General features: G+C 37.9%; 1 protein-coding gene across 10 annotated transcripts in view; it reads left to right on the top strand.

The window, feature by feature from the left end:
* Positions 1 to 2,837: 2,837 nt before the first annotated feature.
* SLC12A1 (solute carrier family 12 member 1) overlaps positions 2,838 to 15,674 on the top strand; it is a 93,457-nt gene continuing 80,620 nt past the window's right edge. For 4 of the 10 annotated variants that reach the window (XM_032621589.1, XM_032621588.1, XM_032621586.1 and 1 more), the window contains exons 1-4: positions 2,845 to 2,921; positions 4,065 to 4,674; positions 15,196 to 15,327; positions 15,483 to 15,558. In XM_032621589.1, the coding sequence (XP_032477480.1) occupies positions 4,255 to 4,674; positions 15,196 to 15,327; positions 15,483 to 15,558 (628 nt within the window). In that variant the 5' untranslated portion in view covers positions 2,845 to 2,921; positions 4,065 to 4,254. Of the gene's footprint in view, positions 2,922 to 3,013; positions 3,057 to 4,064; positions 4,675 to 15,195; positions 15,328 to 15,482; positions 15,559 to 15,674 lie in introns of those variants that run through there. The other 6 variants (XM_032621594.1, XM_032621595.1, XM_032621592.1 and 3 more) reach the window with 5 other exon arrangements.

Here is a 15,674-nt window from a genome sequence, read left to right as displayed (position 1 = left end):
AAATCATAGTCATTGTTTGTAAATATCATGCTATACTCCCACACACTGTCCACAACATTTCTACATATCTTACAAATATGATTATTGCTCAGGTCTAAGGCACTCCACAGCCAGCTGTCTCAGTGAGAGTCCCTGACACTTTTCATCTCGTAGTAGATTTAGAACACATCTGTGTTGGCTATGGATCTTCTGGACCAAACTCACACCTTAAGGAGACTCTTTGAGCCCCAGTAGGTACTGGAGTGTCAGCCTGGGATACCTTGTAGCCAGTTCGTAATTTGGTCCAAGAACAGCTCATTGAACCAAGTCAACGGGACACACTGAAAGCTGTAAATGTCCATGATGCTAGTCATCTCCTTTGTGACCCAGGCTTTTGAAGTACTCACTAAGATATATGCCCAGGTACCAGATGCTCCCATTTGTCTCCCAAGGAAGACAGCCAACAAGACCTTCCATTTTGGTGAGTAGACCTGTGATGTTAACAAGGCCCCATCTTTATCTCAAAAAGAAAAAAAGACCCCAAAAACCAAAGATAAGAAAACTTTGTGAAGTATGAGCATTGTTTCTGAAAGTTCAACACCCATAAGCTTTTCAGATATCATCAACTCCATCTTAGTATTATTTCTAATCCTACTGAAGAGAAATTCTTTTAACCAAAGGTGTCTCCATTCATGGCATTTATTCATGGCCTATTGTGTACCTTAGACTTTCTGGGGGAAAGGGGAGGGGACAGAGAGGTTAGAATCGGTATTTTTAGAGCTAGAAAAAATGTGAGATATAAAGGATAGTTATAGCATGGAGAACATGGAAATTTCATGAAATGCGAACTAACCCTTTCTAGGAACAGATGTCCAATGTCATAGCCAGATTATCCCCTAGCTGCCTTTTCCCAAGAGCCCTGTCAAGGAGGACAAGAGAAAAGGTAGACAGTACCTCCAGACAGTTTCCCCCTGTTACCTTACCCACCTGTCTGAAAGGCCTTTCAGGGTTGGTTTATGGATAGTGTAATTTCATCCATATACCCCAAACCACCTCCCATCTGCTCCAGAATGTCTGAATCCCCTTAATAGAGAACAAAGACTTTCACTTCACAGTTAGAGATAAAAAGCTTAGAGAGAAAATGTCTAGTTGATATAAGACTAAGACCAAAACCAATTCACCCTACTTTGTAGTCAAGCAGTCAGTCAGCAAGGAAAGAGGAAATTGATGGCTATCAGAGGCATTCATAGTCTTTGGGAGAGGGAAAAGGTTGAGGAATAAATAGATGGGCTCCTGAAAGAGGACCAGAGTTGAGGGAACAGTTGAAGGAAAGGGAGACCAGAAGTGGCAGAAATAACTGCAAGTAAGTTCACAGTTCCTCTACAAGGCCGGTGAATAAGACTTGTTTTGAGTCCCAGCCTCATCTTAGCTGATCTAAATAACCAGCACCACCCAGCTGAGTCTGAAATGAGACTACTCCCTACACCTACCATACGGAAAGGCAGAACCCTTTGTTGAACAGATAAATGCCTTGCACCAGTGGCCTTTAAGAGCAAAATGAGTTATAGGTACCTGTAATTCTGTCTCAATTTCTGATACAGCCTCATGACATTAGCCTGACTGATTAGCATGACAGTTACCTAAGAGCCTCTAAGGGGTTTTACTGAGGTATCTCCAGACTCCTTTCTATAATCTGCTATCTGTTCCCCAACCCAACCTACCTTTCCCTCTGTTTTAATAGGCATAGTACCTATCCCAATCGCTAATGATTCACCCCAGAATCTTGGATGCAAAAGTTATCAGTAACTTGTCAATATTGACGATATAGTCAAAGCAAGCACTAAGTACACACTAGTGCTTTCTAAAATTAGCACATTAACCCTTTATACAAATGAACTCATTTAACCCTCACAGTGAGTCTACAGCACAGCGTTATTCACAACTGATTTTACAGATGAGCAAGTTAAAGGCACAAAGAGACTGAGTAACTTACCAGTGTTCACACAGATAGGAAGTGGCAGGGCCAGGACGTGAATCAAGCGTGCCGACCCCAGAGACTTGCTCCTCATCTCTGTGTTACACCACAACTCTGCTGCTCGGGCAACTGGAAGTCACTTGAATAGTTTCTAATAAAACACGAGGAGGACTCTTTCAGTCATCCTGATTGAAAACCAATGACAGAACCTGCACAGAGGAATTGTTTGCGCTGTCTTAATAATCACCACCTCACAGATGTGAGCCAAACCTTACCCTCAACAAAACTCAAAAACCAGTTTTGATGAAAACGTTTTGCCGGGTGGAGGCAAAAAGGTCATTTAGCAGTGCCGCTGGAAAAGTTACCCATAGTTTGATTTCTGCTTGAAAGAGTTTTCCCATTAAGTAGAAATATTTCCAATACATCATTGATCATACTCTCCATCTGCTCACTTCCTGTGCAGAGAAGAATCAAGATAATATCTGCTATAAGCAAGATAAAATAATCTCAAATGCCACTGTCTAGTTACAAAGTATAGAAATTTTCTCTGGAGGCCTACATTTTGCTGCATACCCTGAACAATAGGAGGTCACTAGGAATCGTGTGCAATGAGATGGCAAGATTCGATTTATTTAGCCTCAGACTGAAGCACTGCTCATACTTTCTTGGATGATGGCTGTTGAGCAATCCAACTCCCCGCATGCATTAAAGAAACTTTGTCTTCCTGTCTAAAAGGATTAATGGTTTACTCCTGGTTACTAGCTGATGTAGTACTTAAAGTTCTTCTGCGCTAATGGCTGGGTGGGGCCTACAGCATTAATCCAGGCCAATCATTTCTTGTCATCTTTTTCAAGGAAGATTTTAACCAATAAGAAGAAGCCTAAGGTTTGGGGGTGAAAGCTAAGTGCTGCATATATGCCTGGGTGATGCTGAAGTAGGTTATGCTTCCTGAGAAGGCTCCTGGGTGGTAAGTTAAACATCTCCGGGCAGGGTAAAAATCATACTTAACATTATGTCATAAAGTAGATTCTGAGGAGTGGAGTAAAGGTGAGGATGTCAAGGGTTATGAAGAGAAGTGAGAGGTTCCATAAAAACTAAAGAGGTAATAGTTTCACTTATAATTTCTCCAGGAATGATTATTTGAGAGTTGAAGTTGAGATTTTTTTGTTTTTAATTCAAAGAAATAGCTTTAATAACTGCTGGTGAGAAGCAAGGTTTTCTGGGGTTTTTTGTTAATTTTTTGTATTTATCTATCTTTGTAGAACTTTCTTTGAAAAGCCAAATTTTAAGGTATCAATAAAGAGATATTATTCTGATGAAAGAATGTTCTAAGATGGGCTTATATCGTGGATTGTGAAAATGATTATGTAGTCTATCTCACAGTCAAATAAAAACCTCTTGAAGACTAGAATATTTCTTTAAAGGGAATCAGTAGAACATAATTATTCTACCTAAATATAGCATACAACTTCATTAAGGACTGAGATTTATTTCCTCACCCTGAATACTCCTTTTTTAAAGGTTCCATAATAGCATTTGTTAAACAAACAAATGTATGAACAAATGAAACATTCTGAAGGCTAGTAAAAGACCCAAGAATTCACAGAGACATCTTGACAGGATGTATATTTATAACCTGACAAGAATGTATTTTTTAGAAGTTTTAAAAATATTTTTAAAATGTATTCATTATATAATATATATTAATATCAATCACAAAATACTTGGCAGTTTCCACATTTAGTACTGTCAATGAACTCTGTTTCAGGCTGAGAATACTCTCATCAGCTCTTACTCTATTCAGTTGGTAGAGTTATATCTTTTCTAAAGTCATATTGAATCCAATCGCACTGAGTACAAACAAATACTACAAACGCAGGTAACATTTTAATGACTCCATTGGAAATTCTGTTTGCCGAAGCAGGTCCCCAGTTATTTATTATGGGATTTAATTGCCCAGGTAACTGAGGTTCCTGGACAGGTAATTTTTAAGGAAATGAATTTAAAATCGTATGTCTTATGAAAGAAAACTGTTCCCTCATACCCCCAACCCTACTTAAACATATTTATATTATCTGGAACAAGTCTAATTTTCTTTTCCAATTGACAGCTTTGAAGAACATTCTGAAGCTCGTATAGGAGACAATATATCAAGAATCTATTTATTGAGTTCTTCTAGAACAAAAGCCAGGAGCTCCCTAATGTAAACACATTAGTGTTTGTTTTGAGGAGGAAATCTATAGACTTTTTTTAAGCAACCATAAAGCAGACAGCTTAGTTCAAAAAATCCGTTTCGGAAGATGTCACTGAACAACTCTTCCAATGTATTTCTGGATTCCACACCCAGTAATGCCAATCGCTTTCAAGTGAATGTCATAAATGAGAGCCATGAGAGCAGTGTGGCTGTGAACGACAACACCGACCCTCCACATTATGAGGAAACCTCTTTTGGGGATGAAGGCCAGAACAGATTCAGAATCAGCTTTAGACCTGGGAATCAGGACCGCTATGACAACTTCCTCCAAACTGGAGAAACTGCGAAAACAGATGCCAGTTTTCATGCTTATGATTCTCACACAAACACATACTACCTACAAACCTTTGGCCACAACACCATGGATGCTGTTCCCAAGATCGAGTACTATCGCAACACTGGCAGCATTAGCGGGCCCAAGGTCAACCGACCCAGCCTGCTTGAGATTCACGAGCAACTGGCAAAGGTAAGCTTAAAGGTACGGGAAAGTATCCTCCTTACTCCTTCAGGTGATCTCCTGCTTCTTACGAACACTATAGATATAAAAGTGTCCAGTGAAGAGGTCTATTGCAAACCATCCATCTTACTTACACAGCTGTCCCTAGTTCCCAATAAACAGAAGATATACTAAGCTGGTTTCACCTTAGTCTTAATGCCTCCACAACAGTTGTTAAAAAAAAAAAAAGTCACTAGTGTTTGCTGTAGTTAACACTGTTGTACCAGCCTTTAGTGCACGTGGGTATTTTTTTATACTCTTTAAAGAGAGAGAAGAGATTTGTAAGATTCAGCATTTTATCCCTTCTTCTTCAAAACCTTGCCTGAGGCTCCTGAAGGCACTTAAGCATATAAAAGTAACTAAAGTACAGAAGCAGCAGAAGTGGCTAAACTTTTCATTGTTTAAGGAATAGAGCCAGGGTTCCCAACCTGCTAGAAGCATGAGGCAGCACTTTCTCTAATCTTGTAGCAAATCATTTATAAGCTTAGTAGATTTCTTCTTCGGTTACTTGCTCTAAAATATGTTGATGCACTTTATTTTCCTGCTCTTCTGGACCGCACTTTGGAATGAATAGCATTCTTTATGGAACATAATTACTTGCTAAGAAGAATAATTAGTTGTCTCATATCTAAATGCAGTCTACTCTTGGCCAGGTTTTAAGGTAAGGAAAAAAATAAATGAGTGGAACAATTCCTTTCATATTTATTCATTCATTCAACAATTTTTTAATTAAATGCTTGCCCACTCTGGGAATTCTCAGAATACTCCTCTCATGAAAGATGCTAATCAAGGTGAAAAGCTCCCTTTAGTTTCTGCTCATCCTTCTTTCCACAAGAAAACTTCTCTCCATAACCTGTTCCCCTTGGCTGCTCAGGGTCCCTGACTCTGGGTCCTACCACTGAAGACTAAGCGACTTGCAGAGAGGGAGCCATGCCCTGTTTCTTTACCCCTCTCTACACCAAGCCTTCTTTGTGCCGTGTGCTGTATTAGCAGCGCTCTGCCAAATGGCTGCTTTCTTTATAGACGTAAGATTTAGATTTTATCTGGGATACCTGCTGCTTTAATCAAAAGAAGTTAGCAATGTAGTGATTTCAGACAAAAAGGCCAGCCCCCAGGAAGATTGGGGCAATTTGAAGTTCCTGGAGTTAAAGTGTCACTTTCTTTTTCTACATGAGAAAAGGGGAAGGGAGGAGGAAAAGAGGGAAAAGAAGGTTAAGAGAAGAAGGCACAAGGAGTTTCCAAGATATCAAGATATGGGAAGGGCAGAAAGAGAAATTTACATTATGAAGAGACTTCAATTTATTCTGAAGAAGTGAAATGAGCCAAAGTCTTCATAGACCTGAAATTTTATTCCACTGTACCCTACCTCATTAATTTTTAAAGCTGCATCATTTGTTAAAATTGCAATCAAAATTTAAATATTCTCACTTCCTTCCCCAATTTACAACAAAAGAAAGTAAAATTTTAATTCTATTAAAAAGGAAATGGTGTCAACTCACATTGTTGTTAGGACTGATATTCTAGAGAGAGGAAAGTAGCTGATTTATAATTTCTAAAGCCACGGTTTATGTAAATCTTTATATAAGGGGAGAAAAGCTCTGAGGACACTGCTGTTAGAAAACCATCTGAATGACTAAACGGGAGGAATGCAATAGCTGCGTTTGACAGTTTTGATGGCTGCTTGGGATATCATATTATTTTTGAAAAGATAAAATGAGACCAAGGACTTAACACTAACTTACAGTATTTTCTTTTCTCTCAGATATGAAGGAATGGCAAATTAAATACATTAAAGATTAGGTTTAGTCTCAATGCCCTGAATTGAGAACAAGTATAGTTTGAACAAGTATAGTTATTCTGAACAAGTAATTCTGAACAAGTATAGTTATTCTTTCTGTGTAGTTCACCTTGGTTAAATCATGCAGAACTATCCACATAACCAAATTGGGAGCAGAATCAGTATATAACCATGGAATCTGCAATGGGCACATTCCCACAGCCAGGACCATTCTAGTGTCGCTGAGCCTGTGAGCACTTATTCCGCATGTTCTACTTCTGCACTCTCCTTCAGACATTAACAGTCTGGGCCTTCTTCAATTCATTTCTTCCTTGCTAGTGAATTTGATTCTGCTATTCTCCCTGCTTTCCCCCCATCTCCCAAATAAAAGATGAAGACCTGCAGTATAATGTAGCTATGCTGCCACCTCCTTGTGGCCCTTGACAATTTTATGGTAGTTTCTCAAAACACAACTGGAAATGATCAATAGAACAAACATTGTACAATAATACTCAGACATGTCACTGATTTTGTATACAAAAACATGATAGTGTTTACTTAAATAATGTAAGAGTAGGAAAAAGTGGACATAGTATAAGTTAGGAGATATTTTTTTGTATCCCTAATTATAATGCTTTAAAAGCTATGTAGGAATGGTACATTCATACTAAATGGCAGAACAAATTTAGTCAGAAATCAGTTGAATTTTGTGAAAATCCTGGTTATAGCTTCCAAGTTGGAAAAAAATTATATGTTTGTCCTAATAGGTAAAATGAAAACTCGGTTTGAAAGACATTATTTTAAGTCTCTACCTTAAATAAAACTCTAGGAGTGATAGATACTGACAGAATTTGTAATCTCAATGATTTGAGATCATAGTGGAGAAATCCTTTTCATTTTCTATGTAGTAAAGAGCTAAATGCCTATACTGGTGGCCATGAATTACAGATTTCTGGAGACTGGTTAAAATCAGAAAAAAATGACTCCATCCCTTACTTGCAGTACTGTACAAGCTACATAACTTTAACTGATCTTGCAGGATGCTTGTGAATATTAGTTTATATGCAGACGAAGTCTAGCACGTTGCCTATAATGGGTAGAAACTCAAGAAATGATTATTGATGATGGTCATGGTAATTTTTATACCAGATAACTTTTATTTTAAATTTTATTTATAAAGGAAAATACACACTGAAAAAATATTTAACAAGTACTAAAAAATATATACTGAAATGTCTCTTATCTAAAGTAAACCTTCTCTCAAAGGCAATTATTACTGAGAGTTTCTTATAAATCCTTCCAGAAATTTTCTATGCCTATACAAGCGTATAGGCCTATCTGTCTAACTTTCTGTCTGTATTTTTTTCAAACAAGTATTGGGACATATTTTACAATATTGTCCTGCACTCTGCTGTTTTCATTATACCACAGACTTTGGAGATCGTTCCACATCAAAACATGCATAAAGATTATTAGACATCTGGCAAAAAAAAATCTAGTATTTCTACTTTGTAAAAATAATTCTTTTAGTATCCAACCTAATTCTTGTGCCTACCTTTTTATACACAATTCCTAACTACAGGGCTAACCAAAAGGGAACTGTTTTTAAGCCTTACTACCACCATTGTTGTTGGCATTTCAGAAAAATACAATTATAAAGGATTGAGGAAAATATAAAGCCTTTCAATTAAAGTCATTGTTCTCATGTCACTGAAATAAACTGTCTATGAAAAGTATAAAATACTATGAAAATTAAGATGTAAATATTATTATTTTTAACAAGCCAATTGCATAGAAACTGAATTAAAACAAAAACAAAGGAATGACTTCACATTTGGGTCTTTAGGCCGTTAGCAACTAAAAATAATTTGTAAATAAAAGCATTAAGAGTGACTCGGGGAATTCCCTGGTGGTCCAGTGGTTAGGACTCGGCAGTTTCACTGCCTCCGGTTCAATCCCTGGTTGCGGAACTAATAACCCACAATCTGTGAGGCCAAAAAAAAAGAGTGACTCGGTATAATAATAACAAAAATTTTATTGAGAAATTTTTATGTGTCAGACATTGTACTCTTGACGAATTCTCACTCAATTCCATGACAACCCTTCAAGGTAGGTACTATTATTATTGCTATTTTAAAGTTGGGGAAGGTTTTATAAAATCCTAAGGATCTTTAAGAAGAGAAAATAAAGACTTAAAGAAGTCAGTAAATTTCCAAGGTCAGGAAGCCAAGGTCACATGGGTAATAAGGTGAACCCATGGTTGCATGACTCCAGAGTCCAAGCTTTTTGTCACTATTTTCCATCCCCAGCCTACTCTCCCACAGCACTTTGCCTCAGCTCATTCGACAGCTATAGAAAATGGTGGAACTCATGCACAAGGAAGAAATCTCAACTCAGTCATGATGGGCTGGGCAGGAGATCCTAATTTCTTCCCTGTTGGAGGCACTGTGGCAAGAGACCATGCTGCTTCTCTCACAGAATTGATTGTAGGTCTCAGTCATTTTCATTGTCATTATCAAAAGCATTTACTAGCCACTTATTTACAAGAGCTACTCTATAAAATGAGTTAAAGAGATTTCATCTCTACTCTCTAGAATTTTATAAGTCAAAAGCCATAGTTATGGATAGAAGTAAAGGACATATAATCAAGTTAACAAACATTAAACCACATAAATCAATGTATAAGTGCTTATCTTCTGTAAAAGAACAAACAAAAATCTACAAATGCTTTCTCTAGAAAATAATCTTTTCTAAAGCGATTCAAAGTTCAAATTTGGAACTTTTGCATTAAAATTGGGGATATCCAAATTTATAAATAATCACTAATTTAATGACAGCCAGATAAAATAGGCAATAAATGCTCTGAAGGCCAGTGGAGACCAGAAGGCACCCTTAAAATATTTGTTAGAATGAAACTCTGCAACTAAAGATTCATTTTAATACTTGTTAGAGTTTCTTAGTACCCAAGACCAGTTTCCCTGGGAGCTTGCACTATTAAACTAATCTGTGGAAACAAAACAAAAAACAAAAAATGATTAATTTCACATTATAACTAGTTCAGTGATAGGTGGTGAATAGAATGGGAGTTCCCTTAAAGGTACACTTGGAAAATGTTAAGAATATTTTAATTTTACTTTCTCATGCTGGTTCATTATACATATCTACCTTTTGGCTTAAGTTTTCAAAAATACAAGTCAATTTGTGTGTGAGCTATGTGTTTTCAGATATAATAAAAATACTGTGGGGACTTCCCTGGTGGCGCAGTGGTTGGGAGTCCGCCTGCCAGTGCAGGGGACACGGGTTCGGGCCCTGGTCCGGGAGGATCTCACATGCCACGGAGCGGCTGGGCCCGTGCGCCACAGCTGCTGAGCCTGCGCTCTGGAGCCCGCGAGCCACGACTGCTGGGGCCTGCACGCCCTAGAGCCCGTGCTCCGCAACGGGAGAAGCCGCCGCAATGAAGGGCCCGCGCACCGCAGCGAAGAGTGGCCCCCGCTCCCCGCAACTGGAGAGGGTCCGCGTGCAGCAACGAGGACCCAACGGAGCCAAAGATAAATAAATTAAAAAAAAAAAAAAAATACTGTGATTATAAAGTGTGACCACTGGTGGCATGGTGTATAGTAACTTTAAAAACAAGAAAAAAAATCCCTCTCATTTTCATAATTTAAAATACTCCCCTTTACCACAAAGGGATAGCAATGTATAAACATAATAATATTGATCAATAAGATATAGAAATATGATTAGAATTACATATTTTTCATTCTGAAATGAACCTTAGGAATTATCTGGTCCTTACTGGGATTGGTTTTAAAATTATTCAGTGGCAGGGGTGTGAGAAGTTTAAGTGGAATAATATTGGCAATATGTCAATAATTGTTGATGCTGAATGATGGATACATGAGATATATTATTCTCCCTACTACTGCATATGTTTAAATATTTCAATAGTAAAAGAAACTTTAAAACAATGGGGAGGGAATCACCTAGGCCTAAATATTTATGGAACTATTCCTCTTTGATGGTCTAAGATTTCCACCATCCTGAGATTAAAGGCTGAAAAGTTGAAAACATATATCATAGCAAATATTACCTCTTTAGAACTTAAAGAATAAAGATATGTATTTTTTTCTTCTTTGATGATAGCTAGAAAGGCATTTGTTATTTTTCTGGGGTCTGAAAAATCACATATTTTATACTAAATAAAATAATTTAATCTTTCATCTTCTAGAAAAATCCATCAGGAATTTACTTAAACTGCACGTGATTGAATCTTTACTAGTTTAACAATACTGGAGGGGGGAAAGTCCTTTATCAAACTTTTCTTTCTTTATAAAATACTTTATTTTACTTTCTCTGAATACTTAATGCACAGGTAAAACTCTTGGTAAATAAATAATCAGTCCCTACAGCTATGCAATTTAAAATGCATTTATGAAAGGTTGTGGGTCATCATATATGGTAATGGAGTGTGAACAAACAAATTAATTCAAAGTATGAAGGAAAGAACTGGTTTCAGGTAGCAGTCATAAAACTTTTAGTCTTTATGAGTTTGGTCCCAAGAACATGCACCAGCCAGGAGTCTGCCAGCCACCGGTTACAGCTCACAGCCATGAAGTCCCCACAAACCCTCGACCTGAAGTCTCCCTCCGTACTTCGATGATAAGTTAACTTTATAATTGCTGTTTGGGTTTACAAAGGAGACATTTATTAAAGAGTGAAACCAAGTTTTGCTTCGACATGTTAGAAGAGGGAGATGGCAAGCATAGAGAAATGATTTTGCCTTAGAGTAAACTACTTCAAAGTAAGATTTTCAGAAAACCCACTGGATTTATCCTCACTGGCAGTATCCAGGAAAGGTGAAGTAACTTGCTGGAGGACAAGCACTGAATTAATCACATTGCCAAAACTAGATTCCAAGTCTCCTAGTCTATATGGTGCAGGGATTTTTCAGCTCCCACATGAGAGCAAGGAATGGGAATGGATTCTGTACTTATAAATTTACCATCAGACCTTTATTGTCAATGGAAGAAATATACATTCGAGGGATTATTCCCCTCTGTGTTATAAATATATTTAAAACTTTGAAACTCTAGCAGGTTGAACATACTTACCTACGAGAGAGTTGAAGATCCTACAGTGACTCTGTTTTTTAATAATTTAGAAAATTATTGCCTTACTAATTTCTATATATAATGATTTCCTTGACACGCCCTCATAGAATATTATTTTTGCTTCACATTGTGATGTCCCAGTGATAAACTGAAGAACTGTTAAACTGTAACCAGAAGGGTATCCATCAGATAGAAATGTTCACTTAAGGAGAAATTTAAAATATCCCATTTATTCTTTAGCCTACATTGTAAGATATTGTTTTGTTTGTTTGTTTTTTGGTTTTTTTTACAATCATTGGTATTCTCATCAATCCAGATCTAAGGGTCAAAGTTACCATCAGAATTCATCAGAGAGCAGAGCAGTTTCCTGAACCAAACCCTCAAGTTCAGGTTTAATCAGGAAACATGGGTTTTATTGCCAAGATTGCCTTTAAAAAGTGAGTGACTAAAGTTCTGTCTCATGGACTCCCCAATTAACCCAGAAAGAGGAAATTGCCTTCTCCTTGACTGAGTAACCGCTGATGGTCTGGCCATGGGATCTTTTTTTTTTTTTTTAATTTATTTAATTTATTTATTTTTGGCTGTGTTGGGTCTTCGTTGCTGCACGCGGGCTTTCTGTAGTTGCGGCGAGCGGGGCCTACTCTTGGTTGTGGTGCGTGGGATTCTCATCGCAGTGGCTTCTCTTGTTACAGAGCACGGGCTCTAGGCACGCAGGTTTCAGTAGTTGTGGTGCATGGGCTTAGTTGCTCCGCGACATGTGGGATCTTCCCGGACCAGGGCTCGAACCCGTGTCCTCTGGACTGGCAGGCGGATTCTTAACCACTACGCCACCACGGAAGCCCTGGCCATGGGATCTTGATTAACTAGAATATTGACAATTTAAAAAGTTTTACTCAAATCAAATCAAATAAATGAATCTCCTGACCAAGTAATCTCTTTAACATTCATGAGTATTTTAACACATTCCTCAATTCCTTGCTCCCATTGATTTTTCCAGTTATGCAAAATAAAAGTTACATTTGAACTACTCAGCTGCCTTATGAATACAGAATCCTGTCAGAGAAAAATATAATTTTTAATTGACTGGAGAACAACCTCAAATATTTCATCCATCTGTAATCGACTGTATTGTATAGACTCGTGAGGATCCAATATGATAACTCTAGCCACATGTGGCTATTGAGCGCTTGAAATATGGTCAGTACAAATTGAGATGTACTATCAGTGTAAAACACACACTGGATTCCAAAGACATAGTATGGAAAAAAAGAATGTACAATATCTCATCGATATTTTTATAATGACCATATGCTGACATAATATTTTATACAGATCTATTAAGTAAAGTATATTATTAAAATAGTCTGTAATTCCGGTCCCTGTACAGTAGGTGCCCCTACTGCTAATGAATATTTATATTACAAATATGGGAAATACGATAGTCTGCAAAAATGAAATGTATTTTTTAATGTAAGGATCCATACCTGACCCCAAGTTATTTCACTAATTTCTTTTCACTGTTTTTGAAGTACCTACTGAAAAATTTTGAATTACATGCGTGACTTGCATTTGTGGCTGCTATAAATCACCAGTTTCTGCCCAGTTCAGCCTCAGTTTCTATGGACTTTGTTTATCCATGTCTTACATTGGTGTGACTATATGAGGTCAGCTTTCAACTACCTGTGTAAATAGGGACTGAGGATGCTTGATTAAGATATTTCTCAGGTAATTCAAGACTAAATTTTAACCTTTAATTTCAGTTTCCCATGCCATTCAAGTTTTTCCTAATGCCGTCAGAAACTAGTAAGATGATCTGACTTGGGATTCATTCACTTTCTGTCTCTTATTTAATGTGGCCTGCACAGAGGAAACAGTGAGAAATGGAATACCCAAGAGGGAAGGAAGAAAAAGAAATAGGAGGCAAGAATGGATAAAAAGAAGCTAGGTCATCTGCTTTGAGGTGGTAGAGATCGCGTGGCCTTCAATTCAATACTGTTTATCGATGGCCTGCTGAATGGCAGGCCCTTGGTTGGTATTGAGAAGTAACCCATACCACCATCTTCCTCCAATTCAGTTCACATACAATAACTCTCATCACATTATATTACATTGGTTACCCAAGTGTCACACTAGTATCATGAAAAAAGTCTTATGGGAGAACAAAACTGGGAGAAATCCTTGCTTAGAGGACTTGCTGGAAGAAGGAGACAAGGAATCAAAATCACCTTGGAGTAAACAGCCCAGATTAGGGTCATCTTACAGTGGGTAGGCTAGTGGTACATCAAAGCCCAAAGAAGCAAGAACTCTTGATCATGGCAAGAGCGAGAACTTCAGTCGTCCCCAAATAAAGTCCTTATAATAAACACTGAATATTTACATCATACCAGTCCCATTTTAGAGGGAAAATATGCCCGTGTCTAAGGCCTCTTAGCTAGTCATGTCAGAACACGTCATCCTAGACTTACACCAGTTTAGACCACTTAAACAAGATAAAGTTGTTCTTTAATAATGGTAATCAACTGCTGCATCTAAAAAAATTTCCTAATAATTTCAAAATCCTTACTGGAGAAGGTGGCTTTCGGGGAGCTTAACAGAGTGTGGTCTAACCATTAAAGAGTCAGGTAAGTGCTAGATAGGCTAAACTAAGTCGACGGCATCTGAAATTATTCAGTCAAACCTAAAAGAAAAGCTAGAGAGTTGTTTGTTCTTAACTTGAGAGAAACATAGCTATTTCCTTCCCCATTAAATTCAGAGACTATCCTACTGACAAGGAAGATCGTTTTCAAAATAAGGCCACAGGAAAAAGAAAAACAACCTCAGTAAAGGTTTCGACCTTTTCTAGAGTACTTACTTCTTATTTCTACTCAGCTTACCTTTCTAGTCGTCAGTGTGGAGGCTTCTTACCTTCCGTACAACACTATTGCACATCCAACAATTCTCAGGCAACGTATATCAAATCTGAAAGAAAATTCCCCTACTGGAGTATCATTCTTGTAGCCATACAGAGCCTTTACAACTTTAGAGTATTTTAAGAATACTCTAAACTATTTTTTTTTTAAAGAAAACTTCTATGTGTTACTTCTATTGAATCTTCTTAAAGATACTCTGATGTGAGTGGAGAAGTTTGGTTACCATTTTTTTCTAGATGGATAAAATGAAGCCCAGGGAGGTGAATGGAAAGAAGGCCAAACACTGCATTAGTGAGGAAGGTTAACTTTCTGGCCCTCGTACCTTGCTTTCTAAAAGACCCTCATTCACTCTTGATAAGCTTTCCTCCCCACCTTGCATTCCCCCTTCTCTCTTTTGATCTTTTTGTATTCTAAATTTATCCAAATTCCATCGTTTTTCCCTAAGGTAATATTCTCACCAGTAGAAGAACCGCCCCGTTTCCTTTACCACCCTTGCAGTCTCAGTAGTGCCTAAAATCACCCACAAAATGAACGCATAAACTCCCAGGGCAAAAAATAATTGTCTTATTAAAATGACTGAAATACGTTTGTTTTTTTCCTCAAGTTTCACGTCAATTGTTTTTATTTGCCTCTGGAAGTTTTATGGAACCATGTGTTGACCAAATACCATGTTTTGCTCTCTGTAAAAATGCAGAATGTGTCAGTGGCCCCGGGTTCAGCTGACGTGGTTGCCAACGGGGATGGGATGCCTGGCGATGAACAAGCTGAAAACAAGGAAGAAGACCAAGCCGGTGTCGTGAAGTTTGGATGGGTGAAAGGTGTGCTGGTGAGAAAGCTTCTGTGTTTACAAATGAAAACTATCTGTTCAATGTCCTAGTGGACTAAGTGTTAATAAGGCCTGAACACTAGAGTTACAAAGATGGCTGGGTGCTGCCCCACTGTCACTTCTCATGTCCTTTTCCATGCTCCCTCAACCCACAGGTAAGATGTATGCTGAATATCTGGGGTGTCATGCTCTTCATTCGCCTCTCCTGGATTGTTGGAGAAGCTGGGATCGGTAAGCACTTTTCCCCTCCTATGTAGTTTTCAGTGTAAATTAAAAACTCAATAAGCAACTTGTTTTCACCATTAACACTGAACGTGAGATGAAGATCGCAGAATTAATCTGCACTT

This window comes from Phocoena sinus, chromosome 2 (assembly GCF_008692025.1).
Source record: "Phocoena sinus isolate mPhoSin1 chromosome 2, mPhoSin1.pri, whole genome shotgun sequence".
NCBI lineage: Eukaryota > Metazoa > Chordata > Mammalia > Artiodactyla > Phocoenidae > Phocoena > Phocoena sinus.
Note: the sequence above shows the minus strand (reverse complement) of the source record. Positions and strands in the feature narration are given on the sequence as shown.